This window comes from Myotis nattereri, assembly GCF_964212035.1.
Source record: "Myotis nattereri genome assembly, chromosome: 10".
Classification (NCBI taxonomy): Eukaryota; Metazoa; Chordata; class Mammalia; order Chiroptera; family Vespertilionidae; genus Myotis; species Myotis nattereri.
In genome coordinates, this window is record NC_138085.1 from 69,835,263 (window position 1) to 69,860,480 (window position 25,218).

The 25,218-nt window shown below is 49.3% G+C and overlaps 1 protein-coding gene across 1 annotated transcript in view; it reads left to right on the forward strand.

Annotated features, from left to right (window-relative positions):
* Window positions 1-1,496: 1,496 nt before the first annotated feature.
* Window positions 1,497-25,218, forward strand: part of CAPN13 (calpain 13) — a gene marked incomplete at both ends in the record, with an annotated part of 43,996 nt that continues 20,274 nt past the window's right edge. Inside the window, 6 exons of the mRNA XM_081101342.1 lie at window positions 1,497-1,694; window positions 8,740-8,818; window positions 10,864-10,979; window positions 15,919-16,052; window positions 20,230-20,404; window positions 21,349-21,423. Coding sequence (XP_080957468.1) covers window positions 1,497-1,694; window positions 8,740-8,818; window positions 10,864-10,979; window positions 15,919-16,052; window positions 20,230-20,404; window positions 21,349-21,423 — 777 coding nt within the window. The remainder of the gene's footprint in view (window positions 1,695-8,739; window positions 8,819-10,863; window positions 10,980-15,918; window positions 16,053-20,229; window positions 20,405-21,348; window positions 21,424-25,218) is intronic.

Consider the following 25,218-nt stretch of genomic DNA (forward strand, 5'->3'; position numbering starts at 1 on the left):
GTTTCTCTACCATTTTCACTATTAACCCTTGAACACTCTCTCCCATGGACAAATGCAGCAGCCACCTGGACTCCACCCTCTCTCCGTCCCTACCTACCCCCTACATGGCCTCCAACTTGCTCCACAATTCTATGTGTAGATCTGATCACAACCCACCTCTTCCATGGCCCCGCGGTGCTGGTGAGGTAGAAGGCATTTCCCAGTCCAGCCTTTCAGCTGTGGGGAGGGTCTGCCATTCCATGCCGTGACCACTTCCTGTCCCATAAGCTGGGTCAAAGGGAGGTTGCTTTCCACAAACCTCCCTGAGAGACTATCTGGTCGTAGTTCACTCTAATACACATCAGCACCGCTCCACTGCCTGCTGCTATGTGCTGGTTCCTGGAACTGGTTGTGGTCCTGACCTGGTCAAGCATGTAATTTCCAGTACCTGGTAGAAACCTCATATGGTCCCTGTGACTGTCCCCCTTTTACTCTAGATTCTTCTTTGGTGCCCGCCAAGGGGCACAAGGGTCCATTTGGCCTTGCAGCCACCCAACGCATGCCTCCTGTAAATTTCCCTTTAAAAAGTCTATTCGTTACCAGATGAGTGGCCAGCCTCTTTCTTCAGTCTTTCCCTCCTCTCTGCTTACAGATGTGGATGTGCAGATCCAGAAACTTTCCCTGGGTCTGTGTGTGCTAGCACCCACCTAGCTTCCTGACCATCTCTGCCAGCACTCCCTATCCCCAGCCCCCACCCCAATGACCCCTCCAGCCCTTCCCATTTCCTCTAACACCCATGACCTTTCTAACCCAACTCCTGAGCCTCCTTGCACTTGCTACTCAGGGCCCCTGGAGGGACCTTTTTTTTTTTTTTTTTTTTTTTACTACCTGCCATTTCTCCACCTGGCAAATTCTCCTTCCTTCAAGGCCCAATTCAAAGGTCGCCGCCTGTTGGAGAGTCATCCCAGACTCTCCTTGGTAGTTCATAACTCCTTTATGTCCACAGGACTTTGCACACATTTTTAATTAGACAGACAGTTTCTGTTGAATGATAGAATGTTGAATGTTGTTGTTGAAATGTCTAATCTATCTTTCCCACTTGATAATGAGCGCCTGGAGGATAAAGATCATGTTGTATTTTCTTTGGATTGCCAGCTCTCAGAAAGCGCTTGGCACAAGGTCAGTACTCAATAAATATTCATTAATGTGCAAATACCCCCGTAGTCTCTGGTGCACATAGAGCATACTGAGAAGCTGTTCGGTACAGCGGATTGAAATGGAACCTAGAGGAAGGATGACTGATTCCAGTCTGGGCTCGTCTACCAGCTGGCTGTGTCACCAGGGACAGCACTGATCTGGGTCTCAGTCCCCTCACTTGTAAGGGGGTGGGGGGTGGACATATGAGTGTCCTTTCAAGGCTCACATCCGATGGTGTGAAGGATTTGACAGCTCATCTCTAAAACTATCTTTTTTTCTCACCCAAAGGAAAAGACGTTGGAGGTCTTCTAAGGAGAGTCATGGCACACGCTCTGGAGCCTCTATCCCAGATGCCCGTCATCAAGTTCAAGGGCCAGGACTTTCAGACCCTGCGGGATCGTTGCCTACGCAGAGGCCTCCTGTTTGAGGATGAGACCTTCCCTGCCGAGATTTCTTCCATAGGCCCCTTGCTGCTCCAGGGAAAACACCTCTCCAGCCTGCAGTGGGAGCGCCCAAAGGTGAGTGAGCCCCCCAGGCACACACCCACCTCCTAGGCCCTCTGAGCCAGCCCACCATGGTCCCTCCCATGGCCCCTCAGGACCCCTGAGTTCTAACCCAGCCCTAACACTGAGCACATCACTAGATGACCTGCCTCGGTATTCTCACCTGAAAAATGGGAAGACATAGGTGTGAAGAGTGTCTCTGAGGTCTCTTCCGTCTCCATAATTGAGCCTGTCATCAGTCTTTATTCTCTTTAGGTATGACTGTCTTTATCTCCTGTTCCTTTTTATGTGTTAGAATTTACTCAAAGGGAAGCTACCATGTCAGTCACTTGTACAATAGGATGAATTTAAATAATTGGCTCGCCTCTCTCACTTTTATTTGTATTTTCAATCTTGCAAAGACCTGATCACCTACAAAAGGATTTTAGACATCGGCGGGAAAATTAGGAAGCTCTTTCCGGGCAACATTCCAAGTCCTCTGCGTCCCCCACCCCAGCAGATGGCCACTAACTCCACCTTGCAGCAAGGAGAGCCTTGTTGGTTTTTCCAGAACCATCTCAGTTTCAGGGTGTGAGGCTCCAGAGGACATTGCTCAGCCAACTTAATGTTTTCATAATCTCATCAGGGCCACTGTTGATGGCAAAGGCCCAGGTCACGGTCACTGTGAGTGCCCTGGTGCTCAAAGCTTCTGTTTGTGCTTCCAGAAGCAGCCAGTGGAGCCTAAAACAAGGGACAATGCTATCATGTCTAGTAAGCTAATGATGGTAACATCAGCAAGTATAACTGAGCACATATTAAATGCCATGCACTCTATCGAGCACTTTCAGTAAAGTCACGTTAGGTTGTCCAGAAAAGGCATTTTCTGGTGACACAGAACACGACACAGAGCTCTGGGGGTGCCAACTCAGGACAGACTTGAAGCCTCAGGGAAGGGGGAGATTAGTGGGGATCAGGTGGGGCTTGGATCTGCTTAAAGAAAGATGGGGTGCTCCAGCCTTCTAGGACCCATCTTCCCAGCCAGCAGCAACAAGTCCCCACAATGACTCTCTTCTTCAGGCCTTCCCCTCCTAAGGAGGGCTGACCAGAGAACTCTGCTTAACATTTGGAAGGGTTAAATATTGTTTTGTCTGGGTTATTTTCAGAGGCTGAGATTCTTTTTGAATGTGTTTCCTTTTTTCATGCGGTGCTGGGAATAGATGTGAGACCACATTTATAGTGTTTAAGAATTTATAACGTCTGTTTAGAAAGGGTTGAGAATTTCTCGTCATCTTAATTCCAGCAGCATCTCAACTTGTGATGTCTTTGGGGGTCAAGGAGAAACGTAGGCAAACAAAAGTGAAATAACTTACACAGAATCATGCCAGGGAACACAGACAATAGGGTGGCGAAGGCCTGGGCGGGCGTGGAGGCTGGTTAGAAGGGGGTCAGTGGGGGATAAAGGGGACATATGTAATACTTTCAACAATGAAGATTAAAAAATAAAAAAGAATCGTTCCAGGAACCCAGGATAGAGGCACCAGGGGCCAAATGCAGTCTATTCCCATTCCTCTTCTACCAGGGGCTCATCTTTTTCATTCCAGCACTTCTTTTAAAATGTATATGTGAATATGTCATCTATCTTTGTGTTTCTTATCGCAACTGGCAGTATAGTACTTCCCAGAGCTTTCCATGTGTCTTACTTTGTCTCCTTTGTTCTTCTTTATTTCATGGATAATAATAATTTAAAAAAATCCCATTTATCAAGTTTGTACACGGGCTACATATTAATCTAAGCACTTTACACAGCACTTTTTATTTCATTGCCACGGCAGCCCCGTGAGTCAACATTATCATCCCTGTTCAGTGGGTCGGCACTGCCCAATAGAACTTTCCGTGAGGATGGGAAGGTTCGTTCTGTGCCGTTCATTACGGCAGCCACTGGCCACATCTGGCTGTTCAGCACTTGGAATGTGGGTTGTGTGACTGAGGTTCTGAAGTTTTCATTTTATTCTGTTTAAGTGAATTTAATTTAATGTACCTTATTGGAGAGCACAGCAGAGTCACCAGTGTATGTCAGGTTGAGGGATTAAAATTTCACCACTGTCCCCATTCTTTAGTGAAAAACATTTCACTTCTCAACTGAAGAATGGGCTATGGGCCCAAACCACATTGATGGGCGCTCGGAGCGCAACACCCAGCCCCACTGTGGATTCTGGCCCGTGGCCATCCCAGAATGCAGCACTGCCTGCCCAGGCAGCAACTTTCTTCTTCCCAGGAACCAGAGCAGAGCTTCTGAAAGGATCCTTCACTAAGAACAATTCACCTTGGGACCAAAATGAGTTCTTCCATAAAGTGGAGATATGAGTGTAAGTTGTAAAAGCAACAAGTAACAGAAGGTGAGACAAAGTAAACATGCCAACAGACAGTTGCCATTGAGCGGAAGAACTTTGATGCCAATAAAGCCAGTCTTCCTAGAGAAAATAGAAGAGGGAGTGACGCTGCCACCAGGCCCAGCCTGACCTCTGGCCACCCTCTGAAAGCGCCTGTGTCTAAACGCCCGTGTGCTAAGCCTGGCGTTCCCTCATGCGAGAGCAGCACACCGTCTGGGGACGTGCCTGAGCAGCCTTTGAAAAGAATGCAGGAATCACTGTCGAAAATAGATCCAGTGATGTCCCATTGGAAGAGACCCCTCCAGAAACGATGCGGGAGAGTGGGGCTTTGGTGCCGCTCCAGGGAGGGGAGTTTCTCAAACTCCAGGGACTTTTGTGTTATGTGAGTTTCTGGCATCCCTAATGTAACAGGGGGTGCCCCACACTTTGCATTGAGAAAGAGCTCCACAATTCAGAACTAATGTATATCCTGTAGCATATAACTAATAGGAAATATATCCATATTCCCTATTGGGAGATTTACTCTGAGAAATTGGCTCACGTGGTCACGGAGGCTGAGAAGTCCCACACTCTGCCATCTGCCAGCTGGAGACCCAGCGAAGCCAGTGCCGTAGTTTAGTCTGAGAGGCAAGGCCTGAGAACCAGGCAGCAGATGGTGTAATTCCCCATCCAAGGGCAGGAGAACGCCAATGTGCCAGCTCAGCAGTCAGTCAGAGAAGGGCAGTTCTCCCTTCCTCTGCCTTTTGTTTTATTTTCTCGGGATTGGGTGAGGCTCATCCACACTGGGGAGGGCAATTGCTTTCCCAAATCCACTGATTCACATGCTAATGTCATCTGGAAACACTCTTCCAGACCCACCTAGAAATGGGGTTTAGCCAAGTACCTGTGACCCAGTCAAGCTGACACAGAAAGTCAACCATGGCAGTTTTCTTCTGCACAAATGGGTGTTTCAGTGCCCAGTCTGCCTCACAGAATCAGGAAACACCAAAGTCATGAAGCCCCTGCCTGCTGGTGTGGTCCCTGGGGAAGAGCCAGGCACCGGGAGGCAGATTGCCCGACTCCAGCTGCTTCCTGTGGTCCCTGGAACAAATCTCTGCTTCTCTGCACCTGCTCGCTGGGCCTCGCGCGGGGACTCACCTGAGGAGCTGTCAATCCTGGGCTCTGCCTCTGGATGACCTGCTGAATCCAAGCTGTAGGAGGGGGGACCTAGCAGTCCCCACGCCCGCGAGCCCGTGGTGATTGAGTCACGCCCGGGGTGGACGCTCTGATCCTTGCCAGTGACTTCACTGCCCTGTGCTCCTGGTCCAGCTGGAGACAGGGGGACTGCCGGGAGCCAGCGCCTTATCATCCTCCCAGCCATCTTTACCCATTTTCTCTGTGGGCCTTGTCCCAGGAGGTCAGCCCAGCAGATGAGAACACTTCTTAGTCTACTTTTGCCTCTTCCTACCTTTGAGACCCTCCAGCACCCATGGAAGCCCAGGGTGGGGAAGGAACAGGCAGCTCAGAGGTCAGGGGACTTGGATGCTGATCATGTGCCCAAAGTTGATTGATGTTGACTATGGACTTTTTATTGAAAATAATTGCCATTTAGTTTTTATAACATTAAAATACCTTTCTGTTCTTAATTAGCTAAAATTTTGGTTTTTTTATTTTTATTACCTGGGCAAATCAGAGAAACTTGTGCATTTATCAAATGCCTTCATGGAAGGATATAAATTGTCTCCTCTTTGGCCCATGTAAATACTTTTATTCCATCATTGGATATCTTGATATGAAACCACCCTGGCAAATTTCTATGGAAAACCCTACTTGAGGGTGGGTTAGTCTTGTCATTTATAGTAGATTATTGGCTGGGTATGTTATTTCATGTGTTTCCATGAGTTTAATCAGCCTGGTGTGTGTGTGCTTCTGTGTTTTTTCTCTCTCTCTCTCGGTTTGGGCCTCCAGGCTGTGCTGGCTTCTTAGAATAAATGGTGGCAGGATTCTTCTTCCAACCTTTTATTTAAACAATGAAACTGTAAGTGACACTGGAATTGTTTAGTCTGTGAAAGTTTGAGACAACTCGGCAGGAAAATCATGTGTACTTAGCAGCCTTTACAGAGATGGTGGGGAGATGTTCTGGGGTCATTTAAAAATACTATTCCAAGGTTATTGATCTTCTTGGGTTATATACTAACTTGAATAATTTGGGGCAATGTTCATTTTCATCAGAAAATCATTAGTACTTTTAAATGGATTAGTACAGAATCTTACTTCATGTTTTAAATTGCTAAAACCCAATTTTTGCTACTTTTATTTGGGTTTCTCTACCACATTTGCCAAAGGTTGGATCTGTGTAAGCCTTCTTGCCCAAAAGGAACAATTTACTTGCACTATTGATTTCTCTGTTTTATAATTCACTAATTGTGCTCTTTTATCACTTCTTTCCTCCTGTATTTGCCAGGCTCTTTTTGTCTTTTTCTTTCTAACATCTGTGAGCCGACTACTGAATTCATGCTTTTATTCTATGTTGCTTAATAATGAATGGATTTGAGGTTCTGGGTTTGTCTATGAATATGGCTTTTCAAAGTTTGCAAATACTGCAGACGGAGGGAATCAATATTTATTGAACATATACCCTGCCAGGCGCGGTGCTAAGTATTTCGCTTCCTTCCTCGCGTGGAAAAGGGAAGGGCTCTTGCTTTGCCAGGCCGCTGGGAGACAGCCCGTGGACAAAGCGCCTGGCCCTCCGGAAGGGCTGATAATGGCAGCCGGTGCCTGGGTCACCTTATCGTTGGAGTCTCCCATTTTGCACACGAGAAAACGGAGGCTGAGCAAAGGAAGGGAAGTTGCTCAGGGCCACCGGAGAGCAACGCAGAGCAGGATTCTCACCGGACTCTCAAGCACACACACCCCTCCTCCGCTGATCACTGGAGGGGGGGGGGGCGGGGGAGGGGGCAGGAGAACCAGTGAGGAAGAGGCGCGCTGGGGGTGGGTCAGAAAGCTGAGCACCGTTGTCTTTGTTCCTGGTCCAGGAGCCGCATGGCTCCTCTTCCCCAGCTCCCATGAGTGGAGGTCTAAACGTCTGCTCCCTGGCAGCGGGCCTCCACTGGGGCCTCCCTTCCTTTCCAGTAGGAGCGGGGCAGGTAAAGTCCATCAAGTGCCCCCAGTTGCTTTGAAACTGGAAGAGTTGCTCCCTCCGTAGCTCTGCAGAGACCTTTGCCCTGCTTGCTTGTGTTGGGAGAGACCCCCATGTTCTGCCCAGCCCTGGGGGCAGCAGAGGGTTGGGCGTGGCGCCTCCACCCCAGGGCCTGGGCCCCAGGGCCCCTCTTGCCACCTGAGAGGGCTGGTTACTTGCGGACAGGCGGCAGGAGGTGGTGCAGTGAGTCATGGCCCCTCACAGGCCTGCGGGGCCTCCTGTTTGCAGACATGCACACCTTTGCTTGCCCCTTGGCAGCTCCACCAGGAAACGTAGCTTACAAAGGGCTGGCAGGTCTCACAAGGCAGGGACTCCGCGCATTCATGGCTGTTGAGCAAATGAATCTATTTCCACTTTGCAGCCCTGCTCTCTGGGGACTTATTTGTCAATGTGAAAAGAAATGATACAGGCACAGTTAGCAAATTCCGCAAACGTGTGCGATGGAACTCCTGGCAGAGCTGCGGGGAGAGGATGCTGAGCATAGTCCCACCGACTCCTAGCAGGGGCAAACCTACAAGCTGGTGGGGCCGGGGCAGGAGCCAGACCTTTACCCAGTGTTTTCCCCAAGGACCCAGGGAGCCCTTCGGGAACTCTCACCATCCTCATGTTTGCTGCGAGTTCCCAAAATTCTCCCAGACATCGCAGCACTGCCACATCCTCCAGCGACTCTCTCTGAGGCCAGCAGGCGCTGTGTGTGTTGGAGGCTGGGGAAGAACTAGGCTCTGAGTAACGGCACCTGGGATGAGGGGCCTGGATCTTCTAGAATCAGTCAGGGAGCCAACAAAGATCTGAGTAGTGCACATCCTGCATCCTGAACAGCACGTGGCTGCACTTGAACCTGAAGCCCAGAAGGCCCAGGCTGACTTCTAAGAGACAACATTTCACACGGGAAAGTTTTATTATGTTTATAAAAGTTTCCTCTAATAAATGTATCCGATTCTTTTTTTTTTAATTTATTGATTTATTTTTTTATTTTTATTTTTTTACAGAGATGAAGGGAGAGGGATAGAGAGTTAGAAACATCGATGAGAGAGAAACATCGATCAGCTGCCTCCTGCACACCTCCCACTGGGGATGTGCCCGCAACCAAGGTACATGCCCTTGACCGGAATCGAACCTGGGACCTTTGAGTCCGCAGGCCGGCGCTCAATCCACTGAGCCAAACCGGTTAGGGCGCCGATTCTTTTTTTCTCTCATTTATAACCTCTTCATAAAACACTGCCTGTTAGGACCAGGATGGCTGAATATCTGTTGCGGGGACCCTGAGACCTTATTGATGTTATCTCCTCATGCAGTTGCTTAGGTATTTATTGCCTGTCTCACAGTTACATATACACCCTGGTGACGGCTGCCTTCCTGATAGCAATAAAACCTGAAGAATGAGGGGAACTTTTAAGCACCTGTTTAAGAATTAACCTCTACTTCTCAAAGACAAAGTGAGTGATGTCTTGGGTACCACTCTGGGACATAGAGGGATGAAAGATGCTCATGGCTTTTCTCCCTCTTTCCTAAGGATTTATTGATGGGTAAAGCAGAGCCTCATTTCATCCTGGAAGGTGCGAGCAGATTTGACATCCAGCAAGGGGATGCAGGTAAGAACTCACCATCTTCTCTTCCGGCCGTGGATCAGGGCAGGCTGCTCGAAGTCAGCCTCTGGATAGGGAGATGTGGAGACCCTAAGAACTCTGTCCCAGCTGCTGAGAGGGGAGGCTGGCCCCTCAGTGCTACTGGAGATGGACAGCCCATGTCCAGTCTGCAGCCTGCACGTCAGCTCAGCCATGGGTGTGCAGGGCCATTGCAGGGAGGCATTATCGAAGAAAGGGAGAAAATGGACACAGGATTTAGTCTGAGCACTGGGTAGAGAGACGCATCCAGAAGATGGGAAGGAGAGAGAGACCGAGAAAGGGGAGCAAGTGTTCATTGAGCTTTTGCAATGCTGTGCTAGATACTGTGCATGTGCTGTTTCCTGTATGCCCGGTAACATCCCCACTCTATACATATATGCAAAATCAAAGGGTCCAAGAAGTAAAATCATGTCTTTCATGTCACATAAACAATAAGTGACAGAGTTGGGTTTGAATGCAGGGCTGTTTGACTCCTTCCCCCCCACCAGACAGCCATGGATCAAAGTTGTTGCTAAGAGGGCTTGCCTTGAAGAAGGCCACTGGGCGGGACCAGGAATGGCCGAGAGAAATCCCTGAGCCAGAAGCCCAGGAGTGGGGGGGGGGGGGGGTGGACAGGCTGAGAGAGGAATGCGGACAGGGAATTAGGAGACAGCACAATCAGACTCTTCTAAGAACAGACTATATCCTTAAAATGCCTGCCTACAAGTTATGCCTGCACCTGGACTTCCCCTGATGGAATCACGGTGTCTTGGGCTAAGTGGATAGAAGCCTGTGTTTCAGTGTTGGGAAGAGCCCCCAGCAGCTAATAATCCTCCAGTTAGAGCTTCCCCTACGTGAAGATGGGACCTCTCTGAGGGCATTTCTGTGCCTGACACAAGATGGCATTCAAATAATTGATTGCGTTGAAGAGAAAGGAGGGAAGACTCAGGAGAAGGGGATGATGCTCATGCTCAAAGGGCTCACCATGACCTCCAAGGAGAAACTCAAGGCCTCATTGCCCTCAAGGGGGAAGAGGAGAGAACCCCTGTGTGGGCTAGAGGGGTCCTGACACAGGGAGAGGCTGAGCAAGTATTAACAAAGAAAAGCACAAATCTATTTGCTGACAACAAAAGACACTGTCACTTTAGTTCTGAGCATCTCTGGCAAAATGAGAATCAGAAGACAAGTTGGCCCACCAGCCCTGCCAAAGTCTGGCTGGCGCTCTCCTGACCTCCCTCAAACCACCATCACTTCCACCAACACCTCCACCACCAATCACCTCCACAATCAATCATCCCCACCATCACCCCCACCATCAGTCACCCTCACCATCACCTCCACCATCAATCACCCCCACCATCACCTCCACCATCAGTCACCCTCACCATCACCTCCACATCAATCACCCCCACCATCACCTCCACATCAATCACCCCCACCATCACCTCCACATCAATCACTCCCACCATCACCTCCACATCAATCACTCCCACCATCACCTCCACCATCAATCACCCCCACCATCACCTCCACATCAATCACCCCCACCATCACCTCCACATCAATCACTCCACCATCACCTCCACATCAATCACCCCCACCATCACCTCCACCATCAATCACCCCCACCATCACCTCCACCATCAGTCACCCTCACCATCACCTCCACCATCAATCACCCCCACCATCACCTCCACCATCAGTCACCCCCACCATCACCTCCACCATCAGACACCCCCACCATCACCTCCACCATCAAGCACCCTCACCATCACCTCCACCATCAATCACCCTCACCATCACCTCTACCACCATCACCCCCACCATCACCTCCATCATTATCATCACCACCAGCTCCTCCTCTGTCTTACTTAGAACTGGCTCCAGTGAATCCTTCCTTCAATTCTCTCTCAGATAGAAAAAAATTGCATTATTCAGAAGGACATATGTGGACTCTGGTAACAAAGACCTGCGAAATGCATGGTGTGGGGCTTCCAGTAAGCCTCTCACACTTGGTGTGTGTCCCCTTACAGGAGACTGCTGGTTCCTGGCAGCACTGGGCTCCTTGACACAGAACCCACAGCATCTGCAGAAGATCCTGATGAACCAAAGCTTTTCCCACCAGTATGCAGGGATTTTCTGTTTCTGGGTATGTGTGCTGCTGGGATGCTCCCACATGGTTTTCTCTGAGCACAGGGAATGGCTGTTTTGAATATTCTCTTGTCTTGGCATCCTGAGATGGAACAGGCACTAACTTATGTGTTAGTTACATTGCATAGCTCCAAGAAAGGATGTGAGCTCATGATCTGACGACGCCTGGGAAAGATGAGAGTAAAAATGTTCTCATGTAAATTATTTTTATTTTTGTATTATTTATTCATTTACTTTTGAGAGCACATTTATTAAAGCTGAGGAAGGTGAAACAAGGAAGGGCTTAGGATAGAAGAAGCAACAGGAGAGAGCCTAGGTGGGGCTGCTCCGGCTCACTGAGAAATCAGAGAAAAGGGGCCTTGGGGACAAGTTCAGGGGGTTAATCCAGGACGAGCTGCCACTGCCCGTTGCTCCCCTGGTGGCAAGTCTCCTGGGGTCCCTTAGAGGCTAGAAGATGTGTGACTGTGGGGGAAGAAGAGGAGGAAGGGAGAGGCATGGGCATGCTCCTGAGAGGATGAGTGAGCGAGCCCTCATGTAAATATTTTTTAAAGGCAGATGCAATCACCAAAAGAAAAAAAGAGTCTTTGATCAAGAACCCTGTACATCATCAAGTTTTGTCTATATCTAGTTGGTGCCATATCTGGTTATTTTTATCACAGTAGCTTTAGAATAAGTTGTAACATCTGGTAGGATGATTTCACCTTCATTATTCATTATTCTTTTCTCAGAAATATAGAAATATCTTGCTAATTCTTGCACATTTATTCTTCAATGAGAACTTTAAAATCATTGTGTCCAATTAAAAAGAAAAGCCATTGTGAGGGGAAGTGGAGCAGCAATAAATTTATGTATTAATTTGGAAAAAATTACACTTTTATTATGTTAATGATTCATTCCAGAAGCATGGTCTATCTTTCCATTTATTCAGAGCTAGTTTTATACCCTTCAATAAAATGTTATGGTTTTGTTTTCCTATTGGTGCTGTGCCCTTCTTGGTAAATGTAGTCTCACATATTTTACAGTTTGTAGCTCATGTGAATGAGATTTTCCCCCTCATTTCTAACTTCTAGATGTTGCTGAAAAGAGAAAAGCCACTCCTTATTAGGTATTAAATTCTATCCAGCCACCTGACCACATTCCTTTATTTGTTCTAACCTTTCTCTTTAGTAGACTCTGGATTTTTTAGTTTTCTAATATTTTCTGCAAATAAAGATGATTTTGTCTCTTCTTTTAATATTTATAGAAATTATTTGCCCTTGAGCCTTGTCTCTGAAGTTAGTACCTGACAATTTTGAATAAGAGTGACAAGAGCAAATCCCTGCCTTCTCTGGATTTTAGTTATAGATTTTCCTGGTGCTCTGTTCTTTAAATACACTGTTGGATTTAATTTCTTAAAAATTTGATTAGAATTATTGCATCTATGTAATATGTAGAATTGGGGTCTAGTTTTTTTTTTAAATGTTTGAGTTTTACTAACTTTTTAAAGTGAACCCAGTGAGCTTTACGTATTTTAATCTGACATAATTTGAATAATGGTGTTATTCACTGGTTATCTTTTGTTTGAAAGTAAAATACATAACAGATCCAGATGATTAAGGCTTTGATTTATATAATTACTTTTAGTTATTTTCATTAATTCCCATTTATTTTCTCTTGGTTAATTTTATTGTGTTTTTTAAATTTTCTGAATCCTCACATTTAATATTCTTAGTCTTTTTTTAATCATAAAAACTTCGAGACTAGAAAATTTCCTCTGAGATCTTATTTCTGTCTATAGGTTTCAATATAAAATATCTTACTTTTATTAATTTTAATATAATGTAATTTTAGTTTTGAATACATTTTATAGGGAGGCCATCTTTTGGTTGTAGAGTTTTAGATTTATTAAATTATGGTAAAATATAGTCCATAAATCTCTATGTTTGGAGAAATTATTGAAGTTTTATTTATGGTCAAGTCCATCACATTTTTGTAAATGCTTCATTTGCGGAGTGTATAATCTACAATCATCTCTTTTATCTTGGCTTATTTTTTGTCTGTGTGATTTGTCAAATTCTAAAAGAGGTGATAAAGTTCCCCAAAGTTAGTTTGGAGAGTTCCTCTTATGCTTTCAGATATTCTGGCTTTATATTCTTCCTGCTATATTCATTAGTGCCTGAAGATTCTTATTATCTGGTTGGTGAAATAAAGCTTACAAATATATCCCTCTTTGTCACATGTAATGCTTTGGGCCTTCAGTTCCTCTTTATGTGATATTCATATTGCTATTCCAGCTTCCTGCTATTTACATTTCCCTGTTATATCCTTGCTCATCCCTTCATTATCAATTTCATTTTCACTATTTGATGTTTCTTATACAATTTAAACCTTACTTAAACCTATTGCTCACTATTGTTTCTCTCACCCTTCATTTCCTCTTATTGAAGACTTTTGTTCCCATTTCATCGTCATTTGGTAGGAATAGTTCCTTGAATAATTTTCTCAGATGGCATAAGTGTATTTTATTTGCTCTTTCTTAAGAATGATATTGCAATTGAGTTTAGAATTCTTGGATCACATTCCCTTTCCTTAAGACTCTATAAACATTATTCCATTGTCTTATAGGGTCCTATGTTGCAGAAGAAAAAATCCAGTGCTAATCTATGCTCTTACTTTGTATGTAACTGGTTCTTTCAGACTACAAATTAATAAGAGGCTCTTTCTCCCCTTGGTTTTCTGAAATTTCTCTGGAATATGTCCAGATGATGCCTTTTTAAAATCAATTTTGACTGGAATTCAGTAAGCCCTTTCTTCCTGAAGACCTGCTCCTTTTTTGCTCAGCTAAATTTCCCTCCATTATTTCTGGGCATCCTCCTTTATCCTGTTCTCTCCTCCTGAAGTCCAGTTATTTGCATCCTGGGTCTTCTAACAAGTGCCCAGGTAATGCTGATGCTGCTGGGCCAAGGAGCACACTGAAGAATGAGCTAGAACCATGGTCAGCAAACTGCGGCTCGCGAGCCACATGCAGCTCTTTGGCCCCTTGAGTGTGGCTTTTCCACAAAATACTATGTGCGGGCGTGCACGTACAGTGTGATTGAAACTTCATGGCCCATGCGCAGAAGTCGGTATTTTGTGGAAGAGCCACACTCAAGGGGCCAAAGAGCCGCATGTGGCTCGAAAGCCGCAGTTTGCCGACCACTGAGCTAGAAGATGCAGGGTTCAGTTGTGTCTGCACTGCCTCGGGGCTGCAAATGTTGGCTGAGTGATAGGGGTTAGGACAACTTGAGGCCCAGGCAGGACACGCTCTGCATGATCATATCTGATACAGGGGAAGTAAGTTTGTCAACATTATCAGTGTGGGAAGATGGGGTAAGGGTGACTTCTAAGGGGGAACCAACCAGAGGAGCTCCTTCAAGCCAGGACTCGTTCATTCTGCATGACTTACTGTGCTCCAGGCACTGTCTTAGGTGCTGAATGGAAAGGCTGTTATTGAAAAACAGTTTCCACTTTCAAAATTGCGATCTCACTTTCACAGTCTCATCTGATCCCAATTACAGCCCCGGGAGGCAGTTCTTACTCTTACCCCTATTTGACAGATGAGGACACTGAGACACAGAGAATTCAGTGTGTTACCCAATGTCTGTTGCTCAGATAACTAAAGACAAAACCAGGACTCAGGCACATTCCCACTGACTGGGTACTGTCTACCAGACTTGGCTTGCCCATTAAACCCAAATCCAGATTGGGTTATCCTTCCAGGGCCCTCTGCTAAGAGCTGGAATTCGCTTTCCTTGGCGCTTCAGCCACATTTCACGATCTCCTTCTAATAACATCCCTGCTGGCTCTCGACTTCACCCACCGATGCATCTTCATTGCAATAGGGACACGAATCCACTGCGGTGCCAGAACTGACCGCAGCGCCCGGGTTCATTAGTGACCATGAAAACATCTTTGATTTGTCTCCACTGGCACCTCTATCTTGGTCTCCATTTCTGCTTTGTAAGTGCGTTCTCAGGCCCGACATCTGGGACATCCAGCTGTGGAAAAGGCCCTGTGGATGGCTTCCTGTTATTGCCACGCAGATGATAGATCGCATCCACCCAGGTTTATGTTGAGCCCACCTGTCGGAGACTTGCCTTCATCAAGGCTCAGGCCTGAAGCCAGAAGCCCTGCTGCTTAGCCAGCACAGGAGAGACCAGAGAAGAGACTCCAAAAGGCCGGCTGTATTATGGATTTTCCTCATTTGGCGATGTCCTGGGTGAACCATTAAGAGTTGAATGCTGAGGATTAAAGCAGTCTGTTTTGGAGAGGAACATCTGCTTCATTTGTGCTCTTAGCAGTAGCAGCGCCAGCCGGTGTCATTTCTGCTGCTCTGATGGCAGGGCCAGAGCGAGGCTGTAAATGCTCAGTCCTCCTGTGCACTGCTCATCCTGCGGCCCCTGGGCCTTCGCCCACGCTGTCCTGCCATCTGGGATGCCTTTCCCGCCTCTTCTCCACCTGCCCAGCCCGGCCTCCCCCCGCCAGCCTTCAGCTCCCAGCAGGCTCTCCTTCCCCATGACAGCATCTGTATCTGCCACTCTGCTTTGTCATTCAGCATCTGCTTTCCCCACTGCCCTTCTGTGCCTGGCTACACCAGGAGAGTCTCCTGCTCGGAGCTCACAAAGGACTCGCCAAAACGAGGCCAGAGTTAGGAGCAAAGTCAGGCTAGAACCTAAGTCTCCTTCCTCTCTGCTGTGCTGTATTCTCCTTGACTAACTTGGTCTGTGACTCATTTTCTCCATCTGCCAGTGGAGATGGCATCCCTTGTCCATCAACGTGGGCTGAGATTTGTTCTGGATAGCGTTCATTTTGCCTTGTGGAGGTCATGCGGTGACGGTGGTTATCTTCTGACACAGGTTGCGGGTTGAGGAGCTCCCTTACCCCAATGCTACTGAGCCATGTATTCATCTCTCTTCCAGTTCTGGCAGTGTGGCCAGTGGGTGGAAGTGGTGGTTGATGATCGCCTGCCTGTCCTGAACGGGAAGTACCTCTTTGTGCATCCTCTCAACAACCAAGAGTTTTGGCCGTGCCTGCTGGAGAAAGCCTATGCCAAGTAAGGACGGGCTCGCCCCTCAGCCCAGGGCCTCGATGCTGCCCCGCCTGTGCAGCTGCTGGGCCTGGCAGGTGCTTCCCACCAGCCGGCCCGAGACTGTCGGCAGCTTTGCTGAATGCAAGCGATGCCCCTGGGAGCATCAGAGCCTTTGCACCTAGATGGGCATCCTCCATAAACATTCACAGTGTGCAAGGCTGCATTGGCCCTTGGGAGAGACCCAGAGGCACCTAGCAAGGGATGGGTAGGGCAGGGCTGGACAGAGATATGCACTGGCAATGATATTATTGCAAGGGCTGGTAGAGAGCCCAAATAAAATATAATATCATGGTCATAGTCTGCTGAGAGGACAAAGGAGAGAGAAAACAATTCTGACTTTCAGACTCAGAGTCAGTCTGAGGCTACACAGAGGAGATGGCATGGAGTGAGGCCTTGAAGGATGGGTAGATTTCAGCAGGGGAAGAAGTATGTGGGGGAGGCATCCCAACAGTGGGAATGATTCCAACAGAGAACCAGGGGAGGGACAGTTCAAAGTGAGGTCGGGTCGGTGGGGGCCTGCTGGGGCTGCTGTGGGATTGCATTTATGTGGGAGGTTGGGGGAGATGTTCAGTATGATATGGTCCAAATACCATGATGCGGTGCTGTCTCCTGGTGTTGACAAGCTCAGGGATTTACAAATACCCCTGTTCACGTTTTGCTTAGATTCTTTTGGGCTGCCTTTATTCAACAGAAGTTCATTGAGCATTTAACCATAGGCCAGGCTCTGTGCTTGGCAATGGGTTATAGACTCTCAGACTGGTTCATGTAGATGTGTGTGCGAAAGTACCTGTGTGTGTAAGAAGTCATTTTCTAAAGAGCCACACAGGCGAGGGACACATCAGAGCTGGAAATCAACACTAGGAGACGAGAGCCAGAGGCCCCTGCCTTTCAGGAGAAAATGGGCAGTGGAGAGTGTTGCCTCATCAGGTTTCCTGAAGGTCATCCTGACCAGCCCCTCATGCCCAGGCTCTGGATGGTGATGTGACCCAGGTGTAAGTAGTTGACCTGAATCTGCTGAGGTCCTTGGTCATGTGACAGAAGACATCATTTAGCAAGACCAAAGGCCGGGTCCATTCCCATCCGGGGCCCTCCCTGAGGGGTGGTGACAGCGCAGACTATCTGGCCCCTGTCCTTCTGTGGGTCACAAGCTGAACAGTAAGACGTCTTGACACCTCTTTTTTTGCATCCTTCCTTTTGAGCCAACTTGTCAAAAAGGAAAGCAGTTGCTCTCTCCAGTGTAAAGAAGAGCTGTTGGTTAGGATTGGAGAGTGAAGCCCAGGTCCCAGTCTAGGTTATTGAACCAATTCATGTGCTTGGGAGGTTCATTCACAAACACTGCCATTATCTTTCTAGTATGGAGTCAAGCCTCACCCCTTCGGGGCCTTGTTTCTCCTCATATAAAGGGAGGGATGAGGGGGAGCTGGCAGCTCACAGGGAGAATCAGAAAGCCTGTGGAATGGAATGATGACTCTGACCCCATTTTGTTAACAGCTGACCTAAGGCAGTCAGTCATTCAGCTTGAAAAGAAATAGGCAACTGGACCCTGAATCCACATTCCACTCCCTAAAGAAATGTAGCCGAGGACAAAATGCTTCAACTATTAAGCTGTTCCGAAGCTTTCCCCTCCATCCAAAAGGGGAAGTAACAGAATGCAGGAGTGAGTCAGGTAGGATCACAGCCCATCAGAGCTGCAGCGCTGCTCTCAGCACCCCCTGGCCCTTCTCCTTTGGGATGTAAGGGGACAGGCTCAGAGAGGGGAGATGACTTGCCCAAGGTCACAGGGAGTTTGAGGCCACGCTGGACGGAGAGCTGTTCTCCGTCAGCACGTGCTTTTCCATCATCCCTTCATGCTGTCAGCCCTTTGGGAAAGGATTTGTCTTTTTTGCTTCTTCGGTGCTCAGTGTCTGGCACATGGGGACCACAGCACGGCCACAGAGAAGCTATCTGTCCAGACGAGATGGCCCTCTTTCCCTCCAAGGCTGTAGGCACTGACAAGTGAATACGTGGCCTCCAAACTTCCAACTCTCCTGTGGCTGGGAGTCTGGAAATGCACTGGTCAGGGCAGCCAAAGGGGGTGAGGGGAAGAAATCTGTGTTTGCAGATTTTTTCCCCCTGAGGTCATAAAACAGAGAGGAGATTGGGGGCAAGATCAGGTGGGCTGCATGTTGTCCCTTCTAGAATCTCTGCAGTTAAGAATTGCAGCATTTCCGCATCCTTTCTGGCTCCGATTTAGACATTCGAATCCTTCCCTCTTTCATATAGTTTCTGGAAAGATAGACATGTCCCCAAAATGAGGTGGAAGCAAACAGATGAGAACAAGGCTCTCTCCGAATTCCTGGATTCAGGTGATGAGGCGCAGTGACAGGTGTGGTGAGCACAGTGCTCGCTCTCTCTCCTTCCCCTTCGCTCTCCTGTCAGCAAAGGGGGCTAAGAATAGCTGCCATGTTCCTGACGCATCAGCAGGATCGGTGAGCCCGCGCTGGTGAAGCAGAGAGGTAGCGCCCGCGGGGACGGGCTGTGGGCACTGCAGAGAGCCAGTGAGAGGCTGTGAAAGGCACGGAAGGGGGCTGCTGGCCGCGGGTCCTGTGCTTGCATCGGCTGTCTCGGTGGTGACTGCAGAACGATGCGGGTGCAAGACATCGGCCAAAGCCAGAGACCCTGAGGACGCGGGCCTGAGGTGACAGGACAGAGCCCAGAAGCTGCTTTTCTGGGTGACTCTGCTGCAGCCCCCTTTGAAGCTGGGGGCTAGGGGAGAGCCATTGCAGGGCCCGAGGCCACATTGCTGGGCTCAGAAATGGGTCTCTGAACTTGCAGTGCCCTCAGCAAAGCCCTCCCCATCTAAGATCAGGAGCCACAATACCTGTGGGAAATCAAGAGAGGCAGACATTCACATCCAACCAGGCACAGTCATGGTCCAAGGCAAACTTTGCTGTTGACCAAGCAAACACCTCAGAGATAAGAGTCTGGTACCGGGCATAACCTTGAGTCTGAGAGAGGGAGAGAGAGATAAGATTTAGAACCAGTTTGATAACAAGTTAGGATCAGTCACGCGGTTGTTCCCATGGAATGGCTATTTTGTTCTGTGTATCCTTCACTCTCTTTACTGAAAGACTTTTTCTAAGCCATCCAAGGCATTTTTGCCTGGGATGGTGTCCTGCTTACAGTGGCTGCTTGATACGTATTTGCTGAAGTGAATTTACGTGAATTCTGGGTGATACTCTGGAGGAGAGAAGGACAGAGGTGGAAATGGGGTGAGAAAGGAATGTCTGAGGAGCCCCCAGACCTGATCCAGCCAATCTCATCATTTCCAGGTGAAAGGCTGAGGACTGGGATGGGGGGGTGAGGTCTTGTCCAAGGTCGCAGGCCCATTAGAGGCAGCCACAGGGAGGGACCCAGGCCCCGATGCCCGTGTGACTTGCATTCCCAGAAAGAAGGCTGTGGTGGGAATGTCACTGCCGCTGGCCTGTGAAGGGCTTGGTGTCTGCACCTCCGTTGCCTCTGTTATCTCCCTGGTGCTGCTGGGTGATAATCTGAGAATGGGAATGGGAAACCGGGTCAAGGTTTGGGCAACGTGAGAAGAGAGGCTGCCTTGGCCACAGCAGGCATCAGGGCAGTTGCCCATGAGCTCTCTGAGGGCAGAAATGGGGTCCCGTTCACCTTTGAATGCTCAACACCTGGCATGACACCCCACACACAGTAAGCACCTACCACTATTGTTAAACTGAACAGGAAACAGTGGATACTCATCATAATAATATCCAGTACTTATTAAGGACTTTCCATGAGCCAGGCCCTAGGTCCAGCCCCATGAGGTTAAGTAACTTGTCCAGGGTCAAGCAGCTAAATACGGGGTGAGGTTGGGATCTGACCCCTGGCCTGCTCCAGCACCTGCACTCCTGACCTCTACACAACACTGCTGCTCGCGGGGCTGCCCAGGCCCCGGGAGACCAGGGAAAGGATGCGGCTGTGGGTGGCAGATGCCTAGAGTCTCCATCCAGGTGAATGAAAGGTGGCTGGCCGTGGTCCGGGGTGGACAGACAGTCCATCACCTGCAGAACATGCAGCAGTCAGCTGCACAGCCTCCCTTTCCGAGTGTCTCACTGATGGCACCACAGGGTTTGGGTCTGACTTTCTCTCCCAGGTTCCGTGGATCCTATCAGCACCTGCACTACGGCTACCTCCCCGATGCCCTGGTCGACCTCACGGGAGGGGTGGTCACCAGCATCGACCTGCACTCCTCCCCTTCTGACCTAGTGACGATGGTAAAGACCGCTGCCAAGGCAGGCTCCCTGATGACCTGTGCCACGCCGGCCGGGGTGAGTAGACCAGGAATCCTTCGCATGGGTCCGGGCTCTCCTCACCTGGTGTGTTCAGCCACTGGCTCCTTCAGCTAGGGAGGGAGCGGTCATGCTGTACTTTACTGAGGTCACGTCCTTCAATTCTCAAGACAGCCCTCCCTCTGAGATAGGATTGCAGGATTCGCTGACAGAAGAGGAAATGGGCTCAGAGAGGCCAAGGAAAATGCTCCCGTCACACAGCCAGCAGGTGGCTGAGCAGGGGTTCAGATGCTGCTTTCTGACCTCAAAGCCTTTGCCTATTACTTCCCCGTGACCAGAGGCAATGGTTCCAGAGTGAGCGGCTGGGGGGCCTTTGATTCTCAGTGTTTCTTTACAAAGGCAGCCTCCCAAAGGCAGCATGGCTCCTTTTGAAAAGTCTGGACGAGCCTCCAAATTATTTGTCTGTTCTGAGATGTCCAGCTCCCTACTCACAAGGTGAGGATGCCTCCTTCACTCTTGAAACATGTGGACTTTGAGCCACACGTTCCTAATCTGAAACACCACCCCAAACTAAGATGCACTTCAAACCCCAGTCACTTGCAGCAGGGTGAGGAAGCCCAGCAGACGAGTTCCCTGCCCAGTAGACAGGTTCCCTGCCCAGCAGACGGGTTCCCTGCCATCTCAGGGATAGCGAGTGACTGGGGCAGCAAGCAGCCCCCCCTCCCAGGTCCTCAGGCTCTATCAGTCATGTAGTGGGTGGTCTCTTGAGGTATGAAATGCCTGGAGCCTCAACCACCCAGCAGCCTTCAAACTCCACCTCTAGAGACGAGTCCCAGGAATGCACGCCCTCCAGCCGGAGTCCGTAGGACACTTTTCACCCAGGCCGGCTGCGGCAAAGCACGCAGGGCCCATGAATTGTGCTGTTCTCTCTCTCGGGAGAACCTGTGAAAGTCTAAGGCATGGTCTGCTTTTTTCCCATGAAGCCGACAGGGGAAGCCACAAGAATGGAGAGTGGCCTGGTGAGCCAGCATGCCTACACCGTGACTGGGGCCGAGCAGGTAAGGCTCCATGGGCTGGGCCCCATGGTCTTGCTCCTTGGAACAGGCGTCAGCACCACATGCCTCAGCAGGCCCAGCAAAGCTGCAGTGAGTGTTTATCTTCTTACCTGTGGTGGCGCCCATCACAGACAGCTTGGTCCTTCTATTCGTCCAGAAGCTCTGGTGCCCAGTACCCTCACCCCCCAGGAATCCTGCTCTCCTTGAGGGCTCTCAGGCAGGGTGAGTGGCTAACTGGACTGGGGATTACCCCTAAAGAAAGCAGAATGAACTAGCCAGTTGACTCTAGAAGTTTTGCCCTGAAGAGTTTTAGTTGTAACATACCAACTAAACTACTGTAACAGATGCTCCAAAATACAGGGCTCAAACAAGGTAAGGTTTGTTTTACTCTCAGATAAGCAGATGGTCCGAGAGCTAGTAGGAGGCTCTGCCATGCACAGCATTGGACTTCCCCCTATGAGCCCCTGGTAGCTGCCCCAGGCCCCCTCCTCATCTGGCCAGAGGAAGAGAAGGAGGCCAGGGGAAAGGGATGCATCCTTTTGGGAGGAACACATTGGGAAAGGCACACTCTCAGATTCCATTAATCTGAACATGTGGCCACACTGAGGCGCAGGGATTCTGGGAAACATACTGTCTAGCTGGACCGCCACATGCCCGGCTGGAACTTTATTCCCATGGCAGAGGGCAGGGTGGCCACGGAGGACAGTCTTTCCCTTGATATAGAACTGACCGTGTGCACAAAATCGTATGTAATTACTGCGTGCAGCAGCATCCGGTCCAGAAAATACTACTAAAGTCCAGCTTCCTCCATTCATAAGTGAAGAAGTGGAGGCCTATGAGGGGACAGTCTCTCACAAGGTCACACAGCTACTGGAAGTGGCCGGGCCGACACCACAGGTCCTCGGTGCCCATCTACGCTTATCATGCAGCCATGTGGTGACAGCGCTTCCTGGCCTTGTGATGACTTCCCACAAAGGCTCCCCATCTCTGTACTTCCCACAAATCCCAAGGTGTAATACTGTCTTCCAGGCCCTACCAGATAGTATCCCAAACTCCAGGGAACATTTTTCATGGGCATTTGTGGGCCTAGGAAAGCGGAGTGCCGGGGTCTGTTTCTAGCATGCTTTCTCCTGCTGGCCTTCCCTCTCTCTGTATCAACCTGTCTCTCCTGTCCATCGACCTAAGGCCACTTGCTCCATTGTTTCATGTTTTGGGGAGTGTTCCAACCCACAAAACAAGGACAAAATCTTATGTCTCCCTAAAGAAATCAGTAACAGCTACTTCCTCTGCACAGTACCTGGGAAACAGTAGGCACCTACCATGCTAGTTGGATCAACGGATGGGTGCCCTTGTATGAGTGAGTGAATGCATTTGTCCTAGGCCCATGAAGGTGACATCATTGATCCTTCATCACAGATCATACGTGATGAGCTCAACACACATTTCCCACAAGCAAGGAAGGGGTTGTCCTGATACACCCAGGCCAGAAGAGATCCCAGTCCCAGTGGCTCCAGACTCCCTTCCTCTGAATTCTCCCAAGCCCTTCCCTGAATTCTCGGTAGGGACAGCCAATATCATCATCAAGCTTGGCTCTATGTCCAGGCACTGCTCCCCACACCTCCCCTGACCCAGATGTGGACAAGTTTGGGCTAGAGAGAGCAAATTGGTTTTCTTATGAGTCAAACTTGATCATTGGCCATGCTGCCTGGATGGCTGTATGGACAAGACTTTGGCACTGCTTCCAGATCTGGGGCAAGAGCTGTGATTGGTGATGGGATCTGTGCTGGGCATGATGCATCTGCCATTCCTGGACCCAGCCCTTGTTATTCGCTGAAACAGTCTTTGTTTCTCCTCTGAACACAGGCAAGAAGGGACTTGAGTGTTGAGAGGTGCAGATGGCCATGGATGTGAGTCCCCACAGAGGCTGGGCATGGCGACGGCAGAGACCATCAGGTTATAGAGCGGCATGTACACACCAAGGGCCGAGGGAAGGGAAGTGAACTCAGGACTCAGGCTGTGGGGGTTTAGGCTCCAGATGATTCCTTTCACTATTTGAGTGTTTGCTCCCCGACAGCACACACGTTGGGTTGTTCCTGTAATACAATAAGTGGTCTGAACAGGATACCCCTGCCCCCTCCGAAGGCAGGTGATGAAGACTTCATGTCCTGTAGGCACTGCCCTACCCCTCTGTGGCTGCTGACACTCCCCAGCCTGTGCTGTAAGGAGCACCAGCCTGGTGAGATCCCCTGCTTGGAGATTCACGATGGACATTAACATTTTAAAGGCTCTGAGAAGGCCTGTATTAACCAAACAGGTACAGCTTAGTGTTAATCAACCTTGAAACCCTTTTCTAGGAATAAGCATTAACAGCCTATGGGTCTACCATTTGAGAGAATACATTTAAGGAAATACTATCCTAGGATAGAGAACCTGGATTAGCTCTCATCTCAAATGGACTCCTGAGCCACCCGGCCACGGTCCATGTGATCCCCAGGAGGGCACTGACAGGAAAGGAGTAGCAGAGTCGGACAAGGGGCCAGGAACTTGCCTTAGTGAAAACTTCTCCTCCAGAAAGAGGAGTTTATAACTCTCTGCAAGTGTGAAGATTAAGCCAGCCCATAAAATGCCCTGTGCTTTTCAATCTGCTCATCCTCCCTCTGGGCGGGACACGGACAGGAAGATAAATGAAATTGGCATTTTTTATTATGTACCTAGCTTGGTCCATGACTCCCCTGGGCAAGGGGTGAGTGTTTATCTGCACGCCTCATTTAGCCCTCTTCCAGCCCCCTCCAGTCACTGGCCACTCTTCTCCCCTGGGCCCAGCTGAGCCCTTGACTGTCTGTTAGGCACTGAGGGTGGCTCATTAAGCTCTTTGGGCCACGGGGCGACCATTACTCATTCCTGCTTTGTGGGCACCACCAGGTGCTGGCAGTCAGTACGTTGTGTGCAAAGCCTGGGGTGCTCTGGGGTAGGGCAGAGAGGGACAGGAAACCTGGGTTTGAGCGAGGAGCCCCCTACCCCCATCCCGTGTGGCATTTAAAGCCAGAGCGCCTTCCACTGCGATGCCAGCCAAAGAGAGACGCAGACAAGGAAAAGCCACAGAAAAGAGCATTGCTCAAGCTAGGGTCTTGGAACCTCATCTCACTGCATTGCTCTGTCATGGCAATGCTTTACTGGTGATCCCATGGGCCTTGGCCAGGTGCTTAGGTTATATGTGGGGTCAGGTTCACAGCCACATCAAAGAATGGGCTGGGCACTGGAGCAGCTGTTCCTTTATTTCTCTTCCCTCCCCCCCCCCCACCCCCGCCCACTGCTCCCCCCTCTCCCTCCCTGGTTCCAAAATTAAGAGCCTGGGCTTTGGAGAGTGACTGTGGCTAGGGTCCGAACTCTGCCTCTGCCGCTTACTCTATGGCCTTGAGAAAGTTGCTTAACCTCTCTGATGCTCAGTCCCCTCCTCTGGAAGACAGCGATTGTGTGAAAATCTACCTGAAAGGATTGAAAGATGTAACGCACATCAGGCATTTGGCCAGAGCCTGGTTCCAAGCACACGGGTTCTTTTCCATGTGACGATATTCAGCTCAGCCTCCTCTGACCTGGAGTCATTGAACAAGTCCGCCCCCTCCATCACCCCCAGGCCCCTGTCTCCGCAGACAACATTAGCACAGATCAATATCCCAGCTACAGTCGATCATACTTTAATTTCTCTCGCCAGGCTGAGCGCTGCTGGATCCGGGACTGTAGGTCCAAGGGTCGCCATTATTTCATTGTAATTTTTCAATAGTTCTGCCCTCTGGCCTC